At 40.3% G+C, this 19,273-nt stretch overlaps 1 protein-coding gene across 1 annotated transcript; it reads right to left on the reverse strand.

Moving 5' to 3' along the window:
- Positions 1 to 4,164: 4,164 nt before the first annotated feature.
- Positions 4,165 to 8,518, reverse strand: LOC111606510. Its single transcript, XM_023327124.1, has 2 exons — positions 5,702 to 8,518; positions 4,165 to 4,786 (listed from the first exon to the last, which is right to left on the reverse strand). The coding sequence occupies exons 1-2, from the start codon at positions 8,495 to 8,497 to the stop codon at positions 4,436 to 4,438; spliced, it is 3,147 nt and encodes a 1,048-aa protein (XP_023182892.1). The 5' UTR covers positions 8,498 to 8,518; the 3' UTR covers positions 4,165 to 4,435.
- Positions 8,519 to 19,273: the final 10,755 nt, after the last annotated feature.

A 19,273-nucleotide genomic window follows, 5' to 3' on the forward strand; every position in this document is an offset into this window, starting at 1 on the left:
TTTTTCAATTTAGTTTTGTTTTAGTTCATTGTGATTTTTTTTGTTTGAGTGTGTTTGCCAGTTCTTATTAGCTATTATTTGTTTAAAATTGTTTAGTGTAGTGTAGTTTTTTTATTACTTATAGTATTAGTAGTTTTAGTTTTTTCATACTTTGATTCTTTTTTAGGTGCAAAATTCAAAAAGTAAAAGTCTTTTGATTATGTATGCACCGATTGGGTAATGAATACTCATCAGAAGATACCATTCAAACAATGAATTCAATTGTTGAAAAACCAACTATTAAGGAAGAATAATTAACATTAACTTTGGACAAAAAGTTTGGCTCCTTCTTCCTTAAAGTCCACGGATCTCTGGCAGGCGGACTGCGGCTGGAGGAAGTGAAACCACGACACTGCGCGTTGCCGTCACAGATCACAGAGTTTAATTCCACACAAAATAACGCATGAATCAATTAACAAAGCTGCAGAGATATAGAGATATATTCATTACCTGTAACAGGAAAAAATAGAAAAAAGAAACACAAAGAAAACAAGGGGGTTGGGGGCAAAGACGCGTCTTTGGAGAAAGCTTTTTATGCCAAAAGCAAAACAGTGGTAGCATTCTGAATTTTTAACGTTTACATGAAGTTTTATACTGAGTGGGCGTTTCTTCAATTTAATATATTCAACTAAGGCGTTCCGCTCTTTAACCAATTAGAAACTCCCGTAGGAACTACAGGAAACTTGAGAAGTCTCCCAATTTACAACGAAGTTCCAAAGGCGTCTGGTTTCTATCGAGAGACAAAGGCGGACCAGTTAATCTTGGACGATACCAGGTACGAATGTCCCCGGCGCCGAGAGTCTTAAGATAAGATTTCGCAGACACCCATAAATCTGACGTCTCTTCCATTATCTCTCCTAACGTTCTCGAAGAGACTTGCATCTGGTAATTTTCAAAAAATGTTATCTTTACAAACCCCAGTTTTGCTTTTGCACATTCAGCCCCCCAAAAGATTAAGTTCTGCCAAAATAATACATAAAATCCACAGGACAAAATAAAGTATAATTCCTGAGCCATTTTCTAATAGTAAAAAACATTTTCATTCAAACAATTTCCATTTGCTTCTAATATCGTCACAGATAATACAGTTTTCAAATACATTCATCCTTTAATAATTTGTAAATGAGATAATACAATCTTCAGTAAACATGGTATTAATACTTAGAAGTTAAATGTTACGGGGTTTCAATTTTCTATTTTGCATTAGTTTTACACCATCGCAGATGCTGGCCTCCAGCAGTTCTCCCCAACTGCCTGCAAGAATGTTAATTTATGCTTCTGTGTTCTGGCCGGGCTGCGCCCCATTTAGTGATCTGCATTCTAACCCCTGTCTGTCCGGTTTAAAACAAGAGTATCAAACCTACCCTTTTACACATGCATAAAATTAACTGCATTAAGCACCAAAATCAATAATTTTCCTCGACAGTCCCCGTTTTGAGGTCTCAATTAAGAGACCTCACAAAAATTAATAAAGCCTTCTAATAGAGGACCAAAAACTATGCATTATACTACTAAAGAATAAAAACCCAAAAATCAAAAATAAAAAACTCAAAAAAGAGAGACCTGAATATATAACAGTCCCCGTTTTCAAACAGAACCTGCAAGCTCCACAACTCCCTCATCAGGAACACCACGAAAGAGCATCTGATAGGGAGGTGGAGCCGGTGGTCCACTACTTCCCTTTTCAATTGAGACTGTAATAAGCCTAAGGATAAGTGAACGGACGCACGGAATACAACAGCATCCACACGTCACCACTATGGCAACAAACGTAGCCACAGAAACTAGTAATGACATGACAATCCCTTTCCATTTACCAAAGATAGTAGAAAACCACCTGTCCAAACCACCATCAATACCCGAATGTTCATGCATAGTGTTACTCAGAATTCTCAAACCCTCCAGCGCTCGAGTGACAGATCCATCAGGGGCAGTATTGTTTGGAATAAAAGTACAGCAGCTCTCTTGGAACATAAAGCAGACTCCACCCTTTTCGGCCAACAGCATGTCCAGCGCCATCCGATTTTGAATTGTCATTAAAGAAGTAGGAGCTAACTGATCCTTCAAACCCCCCACAGCATCCCTGGTCAGATTCGCTAACCTCAGAAGATTATAATGGACATAATTTATCCTGTCAACATTTTTATTCGGAGTTATAGGAAAAAGAGCTGATAATACTGGCATATTTTCAAAACCTGCTGCAATTTGATCCGCCAATTTGTATTGATCCGGAACCCCTCTCGGCACACCGATGGCATCTACATAAGTGGGAGAATTAGTAGTCAAATCAAATGCAGTATCAACACGTGTATTACGCACCTGTCGCTCATGTCTCTGTGTCCGTAAAGTGAGCACCTGCGCCGGACCTACAGGATCAAGTCTTTCTCCAACAACCATAAGCGGCACTGCAAGGCGAGTCATAGCACATATTCCAACAGTCCTAGGAGGAATTCGCACATATAATCTATCACCCCCACAAAAATAATAAAGTCCAGCTCTTGCCCAACTCCCGATTCCGGATGCTGTTAAAGTAACATTACACCAATCACTAGAAATCTGTCCTAGATTGAAATCCGGCTTAAGATGAGTAAAATTAAAACACACATACAAACCTTTACCCTTAACCGGAAGAAAAGTTCCCGTCTGAGTATAGTTATTAATAGGTGGATATATGTTGGCAAGCGCATCACAATTTACTGGGTCTGCCTCAGTTGTCAATTTTAGCATGCAATTAAAACCCCAACTATCTCCTAAGTGTAATGGGGCAGGTTCCGTGTAAAGATGAGGTCTAGCTGTGGCACATGCAATGCAGTTCCCAATATTAGTTTCTTTAGCCGTTAGAACCATCCAATTCAGCCATAAATTTTTTTCCCTATATCCAGTCGCTGTTTGAATGATGTCCAATGGTGAAACTGCTGTGTAATCAATCTTAGCCGCATGCTGATCCGGAATTGCCATATCCCTATCTTCCTCCCCCTCAGGTCTGACCATATTAATTTTAATAACCCCAAGTGGATCTTTATCATCAACCGAAGCACCTAGAGTCAAATAAACAGCTGAATCTGCCGGATACTGTTTAAAGAAAACATCATGCATCGAGGAAATGGTTAGCACTAAAGGATTTTTACCCGTCGGTGGAGAATGTCTTAAAGTCCCTCGTCTTATGGTAACCTTGTCATATTCAGTGACAGATTTATGAGCATACGGTGGACTCCAACTTGATCCCACCCATCTGAAGGCCGATTTCCAAGTGGGACACAAGTGTCGAACCCCATTTTCCTGAGTAATACAATGTCGTTGGAAGGTCAGATCACCACACAAATACACAGAAGTCTTCTGCCAGGATTGAGGGGTCGACCAGCAGCGACGAATGACCTCACACAGATCAATTTGGTAATTAGTTACAGTACCCAGAGTATAGTTCAACTCAATTCCACGATATTTAGTGAGGCACTTATCAACAGGAGGACTCAAAGAACGCTTCACACGAACAGTCGCATTTCCGCAAGACACTCCGCACTCGACAAGACTCGGTCGGAGATTAAGTGTCTGTGAGGAAATGAGTCCACTCGTGGATCCTCCGAAAACCCACATTCCCAACAAATTGAGTTCAAGAAACACACCTAGCAAAAACTTCCACTCCCAGTTCATGTATCTTAAGATGAACCCCATCCTGCGAACCTGTCAAATGTAATCCAGTGTTATTCAACAATCCAATACTCACCTTTTAACCACAAACTTTCACCGGTAAAAATTAAAAGTGAAAGGCACTTATCATTCTACAAATATGAAAAAATCATAAACTCAATTATCAGAATACAACCCAAAAACACAGTACACAGAACAGCCCCAAATGTAAAAATGCAAAAATAAGACTAAAATATGTATATAACAATAGCTAAAAATTATTCTGGAAATTTTAAAAATATATTCGCCACCAATCAAAAACATGCAGACATAAAGAATTACACAATAGTTTTCTCTTTTTTTTTTAAAGTCTGTAAAAAACAAAATATGAAGTCTTTTTTTTTTTTTTTTTTTCTTTTTTTCAAATGTTCTTTAAAAGTCTGTAAAAAACAAAATATGAAGTCTTCTTCAAAAAATGATAAAAATTACGCGCAAAAAACGAAACGAAAGTCCTTTTTCAGAGTTCGCAAAAAAAAAAAACAACGAAAACACGCAATAAAAATGTATCAATGTTGATCCTCTTGCAGCCTGATCCTTCTCAGTGAGAAACCTCAGGTTTCCAGCTGAGCGGCCGTTGCTCACTGAAAATTGGATTATTATGCCAATATAACAGTGAGTTTCAAGGAAGGTATGAAATCTCCTTTTTCCTCAATAGAAGGACTTCGGAACAGGATTATTATGCCTGTCCGAGCCTTTTAAACCTTGAATTTCAGGAACCTGAAGTGGTCGTGGCAGGAATTCCTGCTACACTCCCTCCTGGAAGCGCCTGGCGATGCTCCTCATCCGAAGATTGAAGCCGAAGATCTTCTTGTACGTCTCGGAGCGCACGCTGTGGCTCCTCGGCTGCTGTGCACTGACTCCAATGAAACCAGGTGTCTCCTTTCCCTTGCAGACGGACAGCATGAGATGTTCTCTCCACGACTCGGTATGGTCCGGTGAAGCGAGGTTCAGACCATTTCCTTTTGATGACTTTCAGGCGCACCCAGTCGATTCCCGGAACGGGTGGTGAGCCGGGACGTTCCTGTGTCGTCTGATATTTCACAAATTCCCCTGCCAGGATCTGCAACTCATTAAAGAAATCTTTATGAGATAAGTGTGCAAGTTCACCTTTCCATCCTGGAATGCGGGTTGCAGGTCCTGGAAACATCCGTCCCGTCTGAAGCTCATATGGAGAGAATCCTGTTGATTGGTTAACAGACATTCGAACAGACATCAAGGCAATAGGCAAAGCATCCACCCAATTTAATTTAGTATGTGCACATATTTTAGCCAATTTTTGTTTAACAGTTTGATTCAGTCTCTCAACTTTGCCTTGTGATTGAGGATGATATACTGTACCGAATGAATGTTTCACTCCGAGCAGCTGCTCCACTTTCTGCAGATCTTGGTTCCTGAAATGAGTGCCGTTGTCTGATCTTACCTTCTCTGGAAAACCATGGGTCGGAATGTAATAATTGATCAGACACTTTATGACAGTTTTACTGTCCTCTTTTTTAGCTGGCCACGCCTCCGGCCAGCTCGAATATGCATCAACACACATTAATACATACCTGTATCCTCTAACGGGTGTTATCATGTCTGTAAAATCAATAATAATCTCCTTACCCGGTTGTGTAGTCCAAGGGAAATGTCCCACTGGTGGTCTGACAGTTGGTTTCGCATTGTGTTGGCCACAAATTTCACATGTTTTCACATGATGCTTGACCATGTCTCTCAAAAATGGATGCCACCAGTGCTCCAGATTTTTTAACATCTGTGCGATACCTACATGTCCGAGTCCATGAGCTTCCTGGAAAACCTGGAATCTCATATTTGGAGGGAGAATTACTTTACCATTCGGTCCGCGCCAGAGTCCCTCATTGCAGATGGCACCTCTTGCTTTCCAGACAGAACGTTCCTCAGGTGACACGCCTTTCTGGTGAAAAATAATTTTCTCCAGGTTATTCTGTTCCATCTGTTCCATTTCAGTACTCACCATGAAGAGAGATGGCAGGTATCCAGCTGCTTCTTTGGCTGCCTCATCCGCGGCCGCATTTCCTGCTGCCACTCTGGTCTTGCTCTGATCATGTCCCTTGCATTTAATCACTGCAACAGACTGAGGCAACAGCAATGCCTCCGCCAATTCTTTCATTTCAGTTTCATGTTTTATGGGCTTTTGTGCTGCAGTTATAAATCCTGCTCTGAGCCACTGAGGAAGTTCCACATGGACGGCACTCGCTACATAGGCTGAATCACTATATAGATTTACCCTCATTCCCTCAGCTAATTTCAGAGCTTCAATCATGGCTTTGAGTTCTGCTCTCTGTGCCGATTGGGCACCCTGCAGTCTTTCCGCCCTCAAAACGTGAAACTCGCTGCCCAAGTCTTCCACCACAGCGAATGCTGCTCTCAGTCCATCTGTATCATGTCGAAAACAGCAACCATCTGTATAAAAATTTCTCACACCTTCACCAGCCAAAGGAGAAGCTTGTAGGTCAGGTCTTATTTTTTCTTCCTTTTGTACTAACTCCTCACAGTTATGCGGCTCTCCGTCCTGCATCCTGTCAGCCATATTCACTCCGTTATGTACAAAGGTTATATTAGGTGATTCCAGAATTTTGCTCAATTTTTGTTGTCTCAATGTTGTCAATGTGAAATGTTGTGAATTCACATATGCTACCACACTGTGTGATGTCATAACCTGTAATGGATGACCCATCACAATGTGTGCTGTCTTTTGAATCATTTTTCCCACACCTGCTGCATGTCTTGTACATGTCGGATGTCTTATCTCCATAGGATCTAGCATTGCGCTAACATACTGGAGAATTTTCCTCTCACCCCCTTTTTTCTGAAACAGAACGGCGTTCACTGTCAGTTCTGTTACAGAAACATCCAAATAGAATTGTAGAGAATAGTCCGGAATAGCCAGCTGCGCCGCAGCAGCCAACTGTTGTTTCAAAGAGATAAAAGCATCTTCTGCCTCCATAGTCCAAGTCAGAGCATGGGTGAGCTTACGAATCCCATGCTCTCTGACTAACGCCCGTAAAGGGTCCGTCAGTTCTGTATAGTTAGGAACATAGTTCCTACTATATCCAGTCAGTCCAAGAAAAGACAACATGTCTTTCACCGTACATGGTTTGGGGTGATTCAGAATCGCAGATTTATGACTGGCAGACATCTGAGTGCCTGTCCCAGTGATAATCCGCCCCAAAAAAGAAACTTGCTTCCTAGCAATTTGCAGCTTAGATCTGCTCACTTTGAAACCCCTGCCTGCTAGGTGTAACAACAAACTTCGCGTGCCCTCAATACAAGATTCCAACGTCTGTGCTGCCAGCATGAGGTCATCAACATACTGAACCAGGGTTACACCGTCTGGTAACAAACAGTCCGCTAACTGCTGTTTCAGAACCTGATTAAAAAGCCCTGGTGAGAGAGCAAAACCCTGAGGCAGACGCGTATATCGCAGCTGCTGACCCCTGTAGGTAAAAGAAAACACATCCCTACATTCCTCATCCAATGGGAGACAAAAGAAAGCGTTAGCAAGGTCCACACAGGAGAACCAAGTCTGAGAAGGGTCTAGGTTAGTCAATGCTACATGAGGATTAGGTACTGGCACCGTAGGGGTCAATAAAACAGAATTAATTGCCCTAAGGTCATGTGCCATGCGGTAGTTGCCTGTCCCCTTTTTTTCCACTGGTAAAATAGGAGTGTTCCAGGAGGAGGTGGAAGGTTCTAACACACCTGCCTCCAGAAGACCCCCAATAGTTTCTGCAATTCCCTCCTCTGCCGCTTGCTTATGAGGATATTGTGACCTCCAAATCGGAGGGCCCGGTTGTAAATCAAACGTGACAGGTGTGACATCAACAAGCCCCACATCAGTGGGACCCGTAGCCCATAAACACTCCGGGAGAGAAGCCAACATTGCAGCCGCAGTTGGATGATCAGTCAGCTCCCTACCATGGTGTCTAGGAAGTTGAACATGTTCCAAAACCACAGAGTCCACAGCCGAACACTTTATTTTGTATGTGTTTGTAGAAGGAGAGAAAGAGAGGTCAGGAGCAACAGTATTCTGCCAGTCTGTAGCTGCAAGAGAGCGTTTTACCACGCCCCCTAACTCCATGGCCTGATGTCCAGGATGGAGAGCCAAAGAAATATGTGGAACCGCTTCATCGTGCATCTTATACCAAAACAACTGATCCTGAGTCAGATTCACTGCAGCAGCAACACCCTCCGGTGCCACATAAATGTCCTGTGAAAACACAGTCCAATCTTTACCGGCCAAATTCGCCTCGAACTGCTCCTGGAACCATTCAGTCTGGTCTCGGTCATAAAACAAAGTGACATGAGGAAAATCAGGAGCAGACCCATACGGTGCGAGCGCTTGGATCCAGGGTTTCCAAAGCAGAAAACAGGACAGAATCCCAGCATGGTCCGTCGCTTCTGGCTGTAAAAGACCCCAGTATATATCAGCCAGGTGCTCCTCGGATTGTTGGAGCAAAAATTGTCCATGCGTATATACTTCAGTGCAGGCATGGGAAGATCCATCAGGAAAAGTGACAAGTAGTCCATCAGGTCCACACAAAATAGTGGCCCCCAGAGCAATCAACAAATCTCTCCCTAATAAATTCACGGGAGATGAGGGGGAACACACAAAAGGATGTGACACTTGTTGTCTGCCCACAACAGTGTGCAGAGGTGTGGAAACAGGCAGAGTTTGTTTCACCCCGGAAAAACCAACCACTGATATAGTCCGACTAGAAAGTTTTTGTGATGGCATGACAATATTCATGGTGGAATATGTTGCTCCCGTATCCACCAAAAATGGCAATGTTTGTCCATCAACTGTCACATCAATCAGGGGATCTGCCAAAGCTCCCTGATTCAGGTTCCTCTCTGGGGTGTGTCAATATTCTCCAGCCTGAAAGTACTGTCCCGGATGTCGCGGAAGTAATGCAGCATTTGGAGGCTGTTGTGGCAGACTCGGCAACGCGTCATCTCGTGCAGCAACCGGTGTATAATGAGGACACTGTCGAACCCAGTGTCCCTCCTCGCCACAATAAAGACACCTGTCTCTGAGTTTCCAGCCTCGTGCACCCCTTCCTCGCACACCCGACCACGCGGGGGCTCTCCCTCTTCTTCCACGCCACCCCTGAAAACCAGACTGCCAGCGCGGAGCAACAGAGATGTGCGGACCAGGTTGTGCTACTGGAACAGGGACCTGACCCGGAGCAGGAATTGATGGAGCAGCTGCTGTTAACATAGCTTTAGCCTCCTTCTTTTCCTGTTTGGCAAGATGCAGTTTTTGTCTGGCTTCGCCTAATTGAAGCTTCAGCAATTGTTTCTTAAAATCTTCCTGCTCCTTCTCCGCCTCTCTCTCCTCATCCTGAGAAATCTGCAAATTATGCAACAAATGCAACTCCCATTTTGCATGGTCACAAGATTTCAACTCCGGGTTTTTTCTCATTTGAGCAGCGACAGAAGGAGGGACACCATTCAAAACAGCTTGGCGAAAATGTTCCCTCATTAATGTGGGCTGAGTCGGATGAACTCCAGTTTGTCGACTCCAGATGTCTAAGGCTTTGTCTAAAAATACCTTTGGGTGCTCTTTGGAATCCCAAAAAAATTTAGGAATAATTGAGAGAGACACAGGAGGAAACGTGTCCCTCAAAGCCGCACCCACAAGAGTCAGAACAGCTGAAAGGGGCGTGTGATCAGGCATATTCAGAGTTCCAGCAGACAGTTCAACATTATGGAAATTCGTTGTCGTTGTTGAACGACTTAAAATAGCTCTAAAATCCCCCAAAGCTAACGTTAGCCCCCCTGTTAGTGTATCCAATGCATGTAGCCAAGGAGTAGCCCCATCCGCTAAAGAGGGTAGCTTGTCAATCAGGGTCTGTATATCCCCAAAAGAGAACGGCTTGTATCTCGGTCCTTGTTGTGATACTAATAAAGGCATAGCATGATTAGAGGAGCTCACAGACTGTACTGACGAAGCCTCCAAAATACCCGATATATTCTTAATGCGCGTGGCCAAATCATCCGCATCACGCTGCAGTTGCCCTTCCAGTTGCGAGAGACGGTCATGAAAAGACTCTCCATTAGAGGGGGCAATCACACCCTGTGGTGTGTTAACATCACGAGGAGAGGGACCATTCCCCCTATTCTGCATCTCAGTTTGGTCAAACCCCTCCCGATGCAACCCCGGAGTAGAGGCAAACCTCGCAGCGCCTCCCACATGTGGAGGAGAAGACAATGCGCCGCCCCGAGCAGGCGGTGCTTCCTCTACAAGACTGCCCACCAAGTTCATATCTACACTCAATTGTACCTCCCTCTGCTCCTCCTCGTGTGGGGGAGGGACGAGGGCGGGTACGGGGCTGCCTAGTTGATGTGTAATTTGAGCCATACTTGGGTAAATCGCAGAAGGAGGCAGGGAAAAACAAAGCTTTTCACGCTGAACCCGATCTGCCATAGGCAGACTATCAGAAACAGATTGGGAATTTTTAAGGGAAGTCGTCAAATCAGGTGACTCCCTCACCGGCGGAGAGCTAGAACTCGGAGGAAGCGCTCTCATAAGATCCCATTCAACCGTGCCCCCACGAACATCTAAAACTGGATATAAACCCGTATAAGAGGGATTACTATCCTTATATGGAGGCGGAAGTGGAGCGCCCGACGGACTAAATACCTGTTCAGGTTGTTCAGAGCACACCTCCGGACGATCTACATGGGCCTGAAATGAGTCCGGAGTCCGTGTAGCTGACCCCTTTTTATAACAGTGATCCGTACCTTGCCAACTCACCAAAAGCTTAGCCCATAACTGTCTATCCTGTTCCGCGTTCTCCAACTTCTGACTCAGTGTTTTTCTAGCAAAAAAATTAGCTGCGTCTCTCTGAACTCGCAGCGAATCCCTGTCAGCCAAAGCCTGCTTTAAACAGACATTCAAAATCAAACCCAAAGGCTTTTCAGCACTGAGCAGTTCATCTTGTTTGCAGACCGCATTTTCCAACATGATTTTCAATTCATCCGCCTTCACATTAAGCGAATCCAAACCAAGCTGTTGATCATAAATACAAATTAAGTCAGCAATCTGGTCCCGCAGAGTTTTCCATGGACCTAGACCATACGAGTGGCCTACAACATCATTTGTCAGCTCAGTGTCCATAATAGCTTCACAATCAAACGCAGCAAAAGCTACGCAAATTCACACAAGCAGCGCCTTACAAACACAGCGGTCCGCACAGACAATTAGCGCATACACACGCACAGATACACACAGACACACAGACACCCACAAAGCTCCGGAGGACAAACAGCGCACTTCCACGGCAGCCGGCACACAAATCAGTACACACAGAGAAATACAGAGACACAAACGGTTTCAGACGAACGTAAAAGACAGACGGGGAAGAAATAAAATAAAATAAAATGCCGGCTAAAAACTGCATTAATTTCCAAACTTATAAACTTAGTCCTCCGAGTGATCCAACTCTATCTTAGTCCTCTGAGTGATCCAACTCTATCTTAGTCCTCCGAGTGATCCAACTCTATCTTAGTCCTCTGAGTGATCCAACTCTATCTTAGTCCTCCGAGTGATCCAACTCTATCTAATTCTAAGTCCGCTGGAGATGAGTCAGTCTCCGGGCTGATTCAAACCCACACTAAATTTAATACACCAAAAAATTCATTATTTTAGAGGCACAAGAACGAATCCTCAGGGCTAAAGAAGACAATTAACAAACCCAGCAATTCTGACAGAGGCTACGTAAACTCCTACTGTCTTGACCAGCCACGATCACTTGTAGTGTGCATTTTCCGTCCAATTAGTAAACAACAGACTCTTTTAAAAACAATCTGTATACCTCCGCAGCTTCGAAACTCCGAGCAGCTGCAGCTGGCTGCGACAATCCACTCCGGCCCGACCACAGACGACCAAAAAAATAATTAAATAGTATCTTACCGCATCAAGCCGTCGAGCCGAAACAGGCCGATCCGCCCGCCAAGATTTCAGAACCGGACGAAGCCCCCAATTATTAAGGAAGAATAATTAACATTAACTTTGGACAAAAAGTTTGGCTCCTTCTTCCTTAAAGTCCACGGATCTCTGGCAGGCGGACTGCGGCTGGAGGAAGTGAAACCACGACACTGCGCGTTGCCGTCACAGATCACAGAGTTTAATTCCACACAAAATAACGCATGAATCAATTAACAAAGCTGCAGAGATATAGAGATATATTCATTACCTGTAACAGGAAAAAATAGAAAAAAGAAACACAAAGAAAACAAGGGGGTTGGGGGCAAAGACGCGTCTTTGGAGAAAGCTTTTTATGCCAAAAGCAAAACAGTGGTAGCATTCTGAATTTTTAACGTTTACATGAAGTTTTATACTGAGTGGGCGTTTCTTCAATTTAATATATTCAACTAAGGCGTTCCGCTCTTTAACCAATTAGAAACTCCCGTAGGAACTACAGGAAACTTGAGAAGTCTCCCAATTTACAACGAAGTTCCAAAGGCGTCTGGTTTCTATCGAGAGACAAAGGCGGACCAGTTAATCTTGGACGATACCAGGTACGAATGTCCCCGGCGCCGAGAGTCTTAAGATAAGATTTCGCAGACACCCATAAATCTGACGTCTCTTCCATTATCTCTCCTAACGTTCTCGAAGAGACTTGCATCTGGTAATTTTCAAAAAATGTTATCTTTACAAACCCCAGTTTTGCTTTTGCACATTCAGCCCCCCAAAAGATTAAGTTCTGCCAAAATAATACATAAAATCCACAGGACAAAATAAAGTATAATTCCTGAGCCATTTTCTAATAGTAAAAAACATTTTCATTCAAACAATTTCCATTTGCTTCTAATATCGTCACAGATAATACAGTTTTCAAATACATTCATCCTTTAATAATTTGTAAATGAGATAATACAATCTTCAGTAAACATGGTATTAATACTTAGAAGTTAAATGTTACGGGGTTTCAATTTTCTATTTTGCATTAGTTTTACACCATCGCAGATGCTGGCCTCCAGCAGTTCTCCCCAACTGCCTGCAAGAATGTTAATTTATGCTTCTGTGTTCTGGCCGGGCTGCGCCCCATTTAGTGATCTGCATTCTAACCCCTGTCTGTCCGGTTTAAAACAAGAGTATCAAACCTACCCTTTTACACATGCATAAAATTAACTGCATTAAGCACCAAAATCAATAATTTTCCTCGACACAACTGACTGGTGTTTTCTCCCAAATTTTGTGGACTGACATAAACCGATGTGAACTGCTTGTGTGTGGAATATAAAATAAATTTCACATCAGTTCAAAAGGCTAATAAATACATTTGTAAACACAAAAACAAAAGATATTGTGTATAATTTCAGTATGTTTTAGTTAATATTATAAACACATGGTACAGTTCAAGTTAGTTATAGTTTTTCCCCATCAATTACATTTTTATTTATTTCAGTTAACGGATGTCTTCTCTGTTTAGTTTTTGTTAATTTGTTAGTTTTAGTTAACTATAATAACTTTGCTTTGTGCCAGAAAATCCTCTTGAAACTGGTTAAACTCCTTTAATTTAACTCAGGGTTGGAGTTAGCACCAAGGACGTCCAGAATTAAAACACTAATCACTGAGAGGCAGATTGGAGTCCCACTTCCACACGTGCAAAAAGGCAACTTAATTATGGCATGTCGGCTGAAGTTGAGCAATAATCTTTCAAATGGATTCAGACGAGAGGCCTCCGGATTTACACTCTAACCTTTGTGGTGTGTCTCAGTCGGGTTATGAATAATTCATTATGCTAAACCGTATCTTGTTCTCCCAGTAATTGGATGAGATTCAGTTGATTGTGTGTGTGTGTGTGTGTGTGTGTGTGTGTGTGTGTGTGTGTGTGTGTGAAGAAGCGTAACGTTGGAGGGGTTCAAACCGAACACGGAGCGCACCGTGGCGAAGGATATCACTGAGTCCGAGTCCCAGAGAAATGTTCCTCTCACCCGGGAGGTCGACCTCCTGGGCGGGGCGGGTAAAAAAAATGGTTTCGCTGTCAGACGCACCTGAGTGAAGCAAAATAATCCTGGATATCCTGCTGAAATAAGTAGAAGTACACTGCAAAAATACAAAATTTTACCAACTATTTTCTAGTGAACATATCTTAGTCCATTTGAAATAAGACAAATTAACGTAAAGGTAACTTTTCAGCAAAATACAGAGGCTTGTTTTCAGTAAATAATTCCTTAAAATTGATTTAAAAAAAGTACTAGTTCCACTAGCAGATAAATTAATTTATGACATGGCAAAAATGTCTCATTATGAGTTTAATAATCTTTTAAGATATATGCACTAGAAGCTACACCAAAAATACTTAAGATTTTGTGTTTTTGCTGTGTAGAACCACTTGTCGCTGAAAAACTGCAGCATATCTACAAAGATAGCTCAACGTCACAGATGGATAAAGTACATAAAAATTATACTCAAGTAAGAGTGGCACTACTTCAACATAATTTTACTCAAGTAAAACTAAAACGTATCTATTCAAGAAGTTACTCAAGTAAGAGTAAAAAAGTATTTGGTAAAAAGTCTACTCAAGTACAGAGTAACTAATCAAATTATCAGTCATGTAATATTTAAAAATTACATCATCAGATGGACCAAATTATAAAGTTAAGTGGACATTTTGATATTTTAAGGACAGCCCACTAGTTTTTATAATAATAATAATAATAATAATAATAATAATAATAATAATAATAATAATAATAATAATAAAAACTATAATGAAGCATCTTTTAGTCGACTTGTTCTCTCTCAGTGCAGATAGGGTCAGAGTTGACCTTGGTATAGAAACTGACATTAAGTCACATCTTAAAATGTGTAAAAAATGTTAATTAAACTTGTTTTTTCTTTAGAAATAGAAGTTGCTTTTCTTTAAGTTCAAGGAAGCGTTTTGTTTTAATAATCTTCCTGCTTCTGTTAGTTTGCAGTGGGGATGTTTATATAATGTTTCACCTCTCTGAATGTTGGATGTTATCTGCTCAAACCACAGCATAAATACTTCCCTCACCGCTGTAATTTATATCTGCAGAACATTTACATTTTCTGTCAGGCATACTTTATTGTTCTTGTAAATTTTCTGTGCGTTGTGCCTCTGGTAAGGAGAGATAATGCTCTGTACTCTGCTTGAACTTCAAGCCAACCATTGAGAAAATATGCAAAACAAAAACAAACATGCAGAATTAAATATTTTGCCCTTTCTTTATGTTCAGTTCAATGTTTAAATGTGATACAACACACATGTAATACTCATTTTGTATTTCTGCACAGTTCTGCATGCCAGACTTTGCTTGTTTGATCACAAATGTTCAGGTTGTTGACACAGTATCTGTAAATATTACCTTAGCTACATCTTTCCCAGAAATGCATCCGTGTTCCCCAATGCCAGAATAGATATTCTGCTCATTTTTCTTCCCCCGCTCGATAAAAGGATCTATTTAAAGCTGCTGTGCTTCCACATTCGCCTCACTGCGCTGAGATGCTTTCTCGTCTCTGTTTTGGACGGCTGTTCATGCTGCCCTTTTCCTCTCCAGTATATTTCTCCATTTTGCCTTTTTGTGTGACTGAATTCTCAGGGGTTTTTGAAGACGATCTTTATTTTAATATCCTGTTTTCACATGGATATTAAAATAATTCACCACACAGTCATCTAGTGCAGGGGTGCCCAAAGTGAGGACCGGGGGCCATTTGTAGCACCTGGATTGATTTTGTGCAGGCCTCGACTGCAAATCAAAAATTTGCCCCAAAATGCAAGGAGACTTTTTAATTTGGGTAAAACCAGAGTAAAAATTGTTACCAACATAATTTTCTCTCACAAAGAGAAATGTAAAGTACAACACAAAGTATTCATCTTTTTATAACCAAGTAGAGGTGGTAGAGTTCCCACAAATTGTACTAAAGTAAGAGTAGCACTACTTCAACGTATTTTTACTAAAGTAAAAGTAAAAGTAGCCGTCCAAGAAATTACTCAAGTAAGAGTAAAAGATTATTTGGTAGAAAGTCTACTCAAATACTGAGTAACTGATCAAATTATCAATCATCTAATATTTAAAAATTGCATCATCAGGTGGATAAAAATATGAAGTTAAGTGGAAATCTTGGTATTTTAAGGATGAAAATTACAATAATTCATATAAGTAAAAAAAACAAAACAAAATCAGGCAAAAGAAAATGATCATACAAATCAGTTTCTTTCAATATAAAACTTCAGAAACTTTAACTTTGTCTGTGTCAGGTGAATTCTGGTTAAAACATGTTTATTTTTCATTCAGTGGGTAGAAAATCCAGAAATTTTACTCAAGTAAGAGTAGAAATACTTCACAATAAAATTACTCAAGTAAAAGTAAGAAGTACAGAGCATTAAAAATACTATGTTAGCAAGTTTTAACAAAAGTTAAAACCGAGTTTATCCATAGACTTTTACTGAAAAGTCAACTTTGTTCCACCCAGATCAGCTTCAGAAACATTTAGAAACAAAATGACCCAAATCCTGTTCTTTTTACTGAAGATAGATTTATTTAATCAGGCCCAAAAGAAACTGAAACTAGATGTATTTCTATAAATACAGCAAACATGCTAAATCTGCTACGGCGTATTGTAGAAGAAAAAGGAAAAAGCAAATTTCTGCCAAAAAATCTCATAAATTCCGGACGGACGGCTTACTAGCTAGCTGGATAAGGACCTCATAAGATTGCTCTGTAGCTAGTCAGACAGACAGATTGGATTAAACCGTTAAATGCTGGTGCCTTCACCTTAACAAAGATGTTATTAAAGCACTAAACCAGCTATTTAATGAGTCCCTCTGTGATTAGAAGCAAATTAAAGCAATTACTCAGTACAGCGGTTTAAAGAAAATTACTTTCTTTGTAATATCTCCTCCTGATTCATCTTAATTTGTTTTTATCTGCTGATAACTCCTGCTCATTGCTTCACCTTATGCAAAATGAATCTTGGCTGAAGAAATATTGAACACACCTTTCACATAATTTGATTTCCTAATATTCAGGCTTGAGTGTTTTTCAGATGAGCATAAATAATGGGTATGAGCGGTATAATCGCTGCCAATCAGTCTAAACCAGCACATTTCACACTCAAACACTTCTTTTGACTTTTCCAGTGCATTTTTATAAATCTGATCCTGATGGGATACTTATCACTGTAATGTGAGCGAGCCGTGAGCCTGATTCCAGTTAATTTCATGAATCCACTGGTTGCAGATGACTTATTTCTCAAATTGACGGTGAAGGACATTGAAGATGACACTTTGGGTTGCTTGCTTTACACATTTCGAAGTGAGATGATGATGCAGCTTCATTTGTAGAGATGTAGATGTCCATGTAGCGCAAAGAAGTTAGTCAGAGATGCAACAGAGCAGCTCAGAGTCTGACTGGCAGGACATTAAATACGATGACGTCGGCTGAGAGGGATGAGCAGAAAACAGATTACTGACAGTGACAGGTCCCACCAGGTCAGCAGGGGACAAACTTTTTGTTGCGTTGACCAAAACTGTAGACTCAAATAAAATAAAAAAACAACAACAAGCAAATACAGCAACTCGATATTTATTGTAAATCCAAAACTTGAAGGGGATTTTTACGACAGAGTGTCAGGGCATTTGTAGATAGAAAAAAATGGAGTAAAAATTCCCTATCTCTGATTTACTCGACTTACTTCCTTATTAGGTGAATTGCCTGTTCAATCATCTTGAATTTGCAAATACAGAACTGCAAATGCCTTCTAAAGAAGTTTATATTAGTTAGCAACTATTAACTAGCCTTAAAAATAAAAACAAGGAAGACCTTTTGGAGTTACAAATCTGCTCTATTAAACTGCATTCAGTTCTTTTCTAGATTAAAAGAACTGAATGCATTTCTGCCAAGAACTGACATCCCAAAATGGAAGTCCTCCAAACCACCAGGGGGAGTCTAACAACAAATCTTATGGTACCAGACTCTCAGTAAAGATGGGATGTCCAGAGAAAAGTTGTAATATCATTTACTCTAGACTCCCCCTAGTGGTCTGGAGGACTTCCGTTCTGGTGAGCGAGTTTCAGCGTTTCATTTTGTTTTTGCTCTTTGTGGCTTTTTTCTGTGGTCGCAGCATTTTTCTTTTGCAGCATTTCCCTGTTGCATTTGTTTTTTGTGTTTTGGAGTTTGTATCATTCATGTGTTTGCATCTTGTTTGGTCGTTAGTTTTGTGTTTGCACCTGTTGGCCTAATGTCTGCTGTAATGACGAACATCCTTTGTTTTGTGAGTTCTTACTCCTTCAGTTGGGATGAAATTAAAACATCCTGAGTTTCAAAACCAAAATGTTGTTTCAGCTTTATTCTTAGATGCCTTTTTTTATTCTCGCTAATTTCTAAATCTTATAGCGACGCTATTTAAATTGTCTTTTAGATGCTGGATGTTTTTAATGTTTTTATGCATTTTATTTCTTTAGCAATGTGAGCCTTGATGTTTGAGTATTTGAAGTATTTTATGTTCTTGCCTATTTTATGGTTTTGTATGTAATTCATGGACACATTTCACCAGATAATCTTTATTTTCTGCAACGTGAATCAACCTTCAGATCTTAATAATCTCATCTTTACCTTTACACTTATGATCTTTAGCATAAAAATTAATAAATTAATTCTGCAGTTTCTGAGAAACGTTGATATAAATGATTTAGCTTCTGTTAAAAATGTTTCAGTACATATTTTCTCTGCACTGAGGAGTCATAAGCAACAGAGGAACAGCACTGCACCAAGACTGCAAAATCCAGGATTATACGTCATTACCAGATAATAGACTTTATTTTCACCAGAGCTGCTGAGAGAAGGAGGCAGAGGATTGGAAATTATAAAGAAAGTGATGCAGCCAGGTTTTAAAAAGCCAGACAAATTTCACTCACTGACTGCAAATGGAAATATTTCATTACTTTTGTTACTTTGTTAGTAAACAGTCTATTTTTCATTTTAATATGATTGATGTGTCATATGCAAGGAAAATAAATCAGTATTCACTCAAAGTAGTAAAATGATTACAGATATAATTTTGTCACAATTCAAAATGTAAAGTACAACACATAGTCTTTGTGTTTCTATAACTAAGCTTTAACAAAAGATAAAAACACATTTATCCAGAGGTTTTTACTGAAAAGGAGACTTTGCTTTGATTTAAATTGTTAAACTTGATTAAATGCTGCAAATGTTTTGAAAGAAAGTGACCCAAATCCTGTTCTTGTTACTAAAAATATATATTTTTTAATCAAGCCCAAAAGAAACTGAAAATGAAATGATTTTCTTCAAATATAGCAAATGTGTTAAATCTACGATGGCATTTTAGAAAAAAGGAAAAAAGGAGGAGTATGTTTTCCACACAAAAAATCAGAATTTTTTATATTAATCTCAGAAATTTTCTACAAAAATTGGAAACTTTCAACTTTTGAAATGCAGAAAAATTCCAAAAATGGAAATTTGACATTTTTTTCAGAATTATTTTCAAGCTAATCCTAAAATTTTCAAACTCTGAAATTTCTCAGAA

This window comes from Xiphophorus maculatus, chromosome 22 (assembly GCF_002775205.1).
Source record: "Xiphophorus maculatus strain JP 163 A chromosome 22, X_maculatus-5.0-male, whole genome shotgun sequence".
Taxonomy (NCBI): Eukaryota; Metazoa; Chordata; class Actinopteri; order Cyprinodontiformes; family Poeciliidae; genus Xiphophorus; species Xiphophorus maculatus.

What these genes read in the sequence shown, in the direction of transcription:
- LOC111606510 (XM_023327124.1), bottom strand. Translation starts at nt 8,497, where the DNA reads ATGAATATTGTCATGCCATCACAAAAACTTTCTAGTCGGACTATATCA. An exon ending in ACCTGCCATCTCTCTTCATG is followed by an intron (nt 4,787 to 5,701) that starts GTGAGTACTGAA and finishes AATGAGTTGCAG; the next exon opens with ATCCTGGCAGGGGAATTTGT.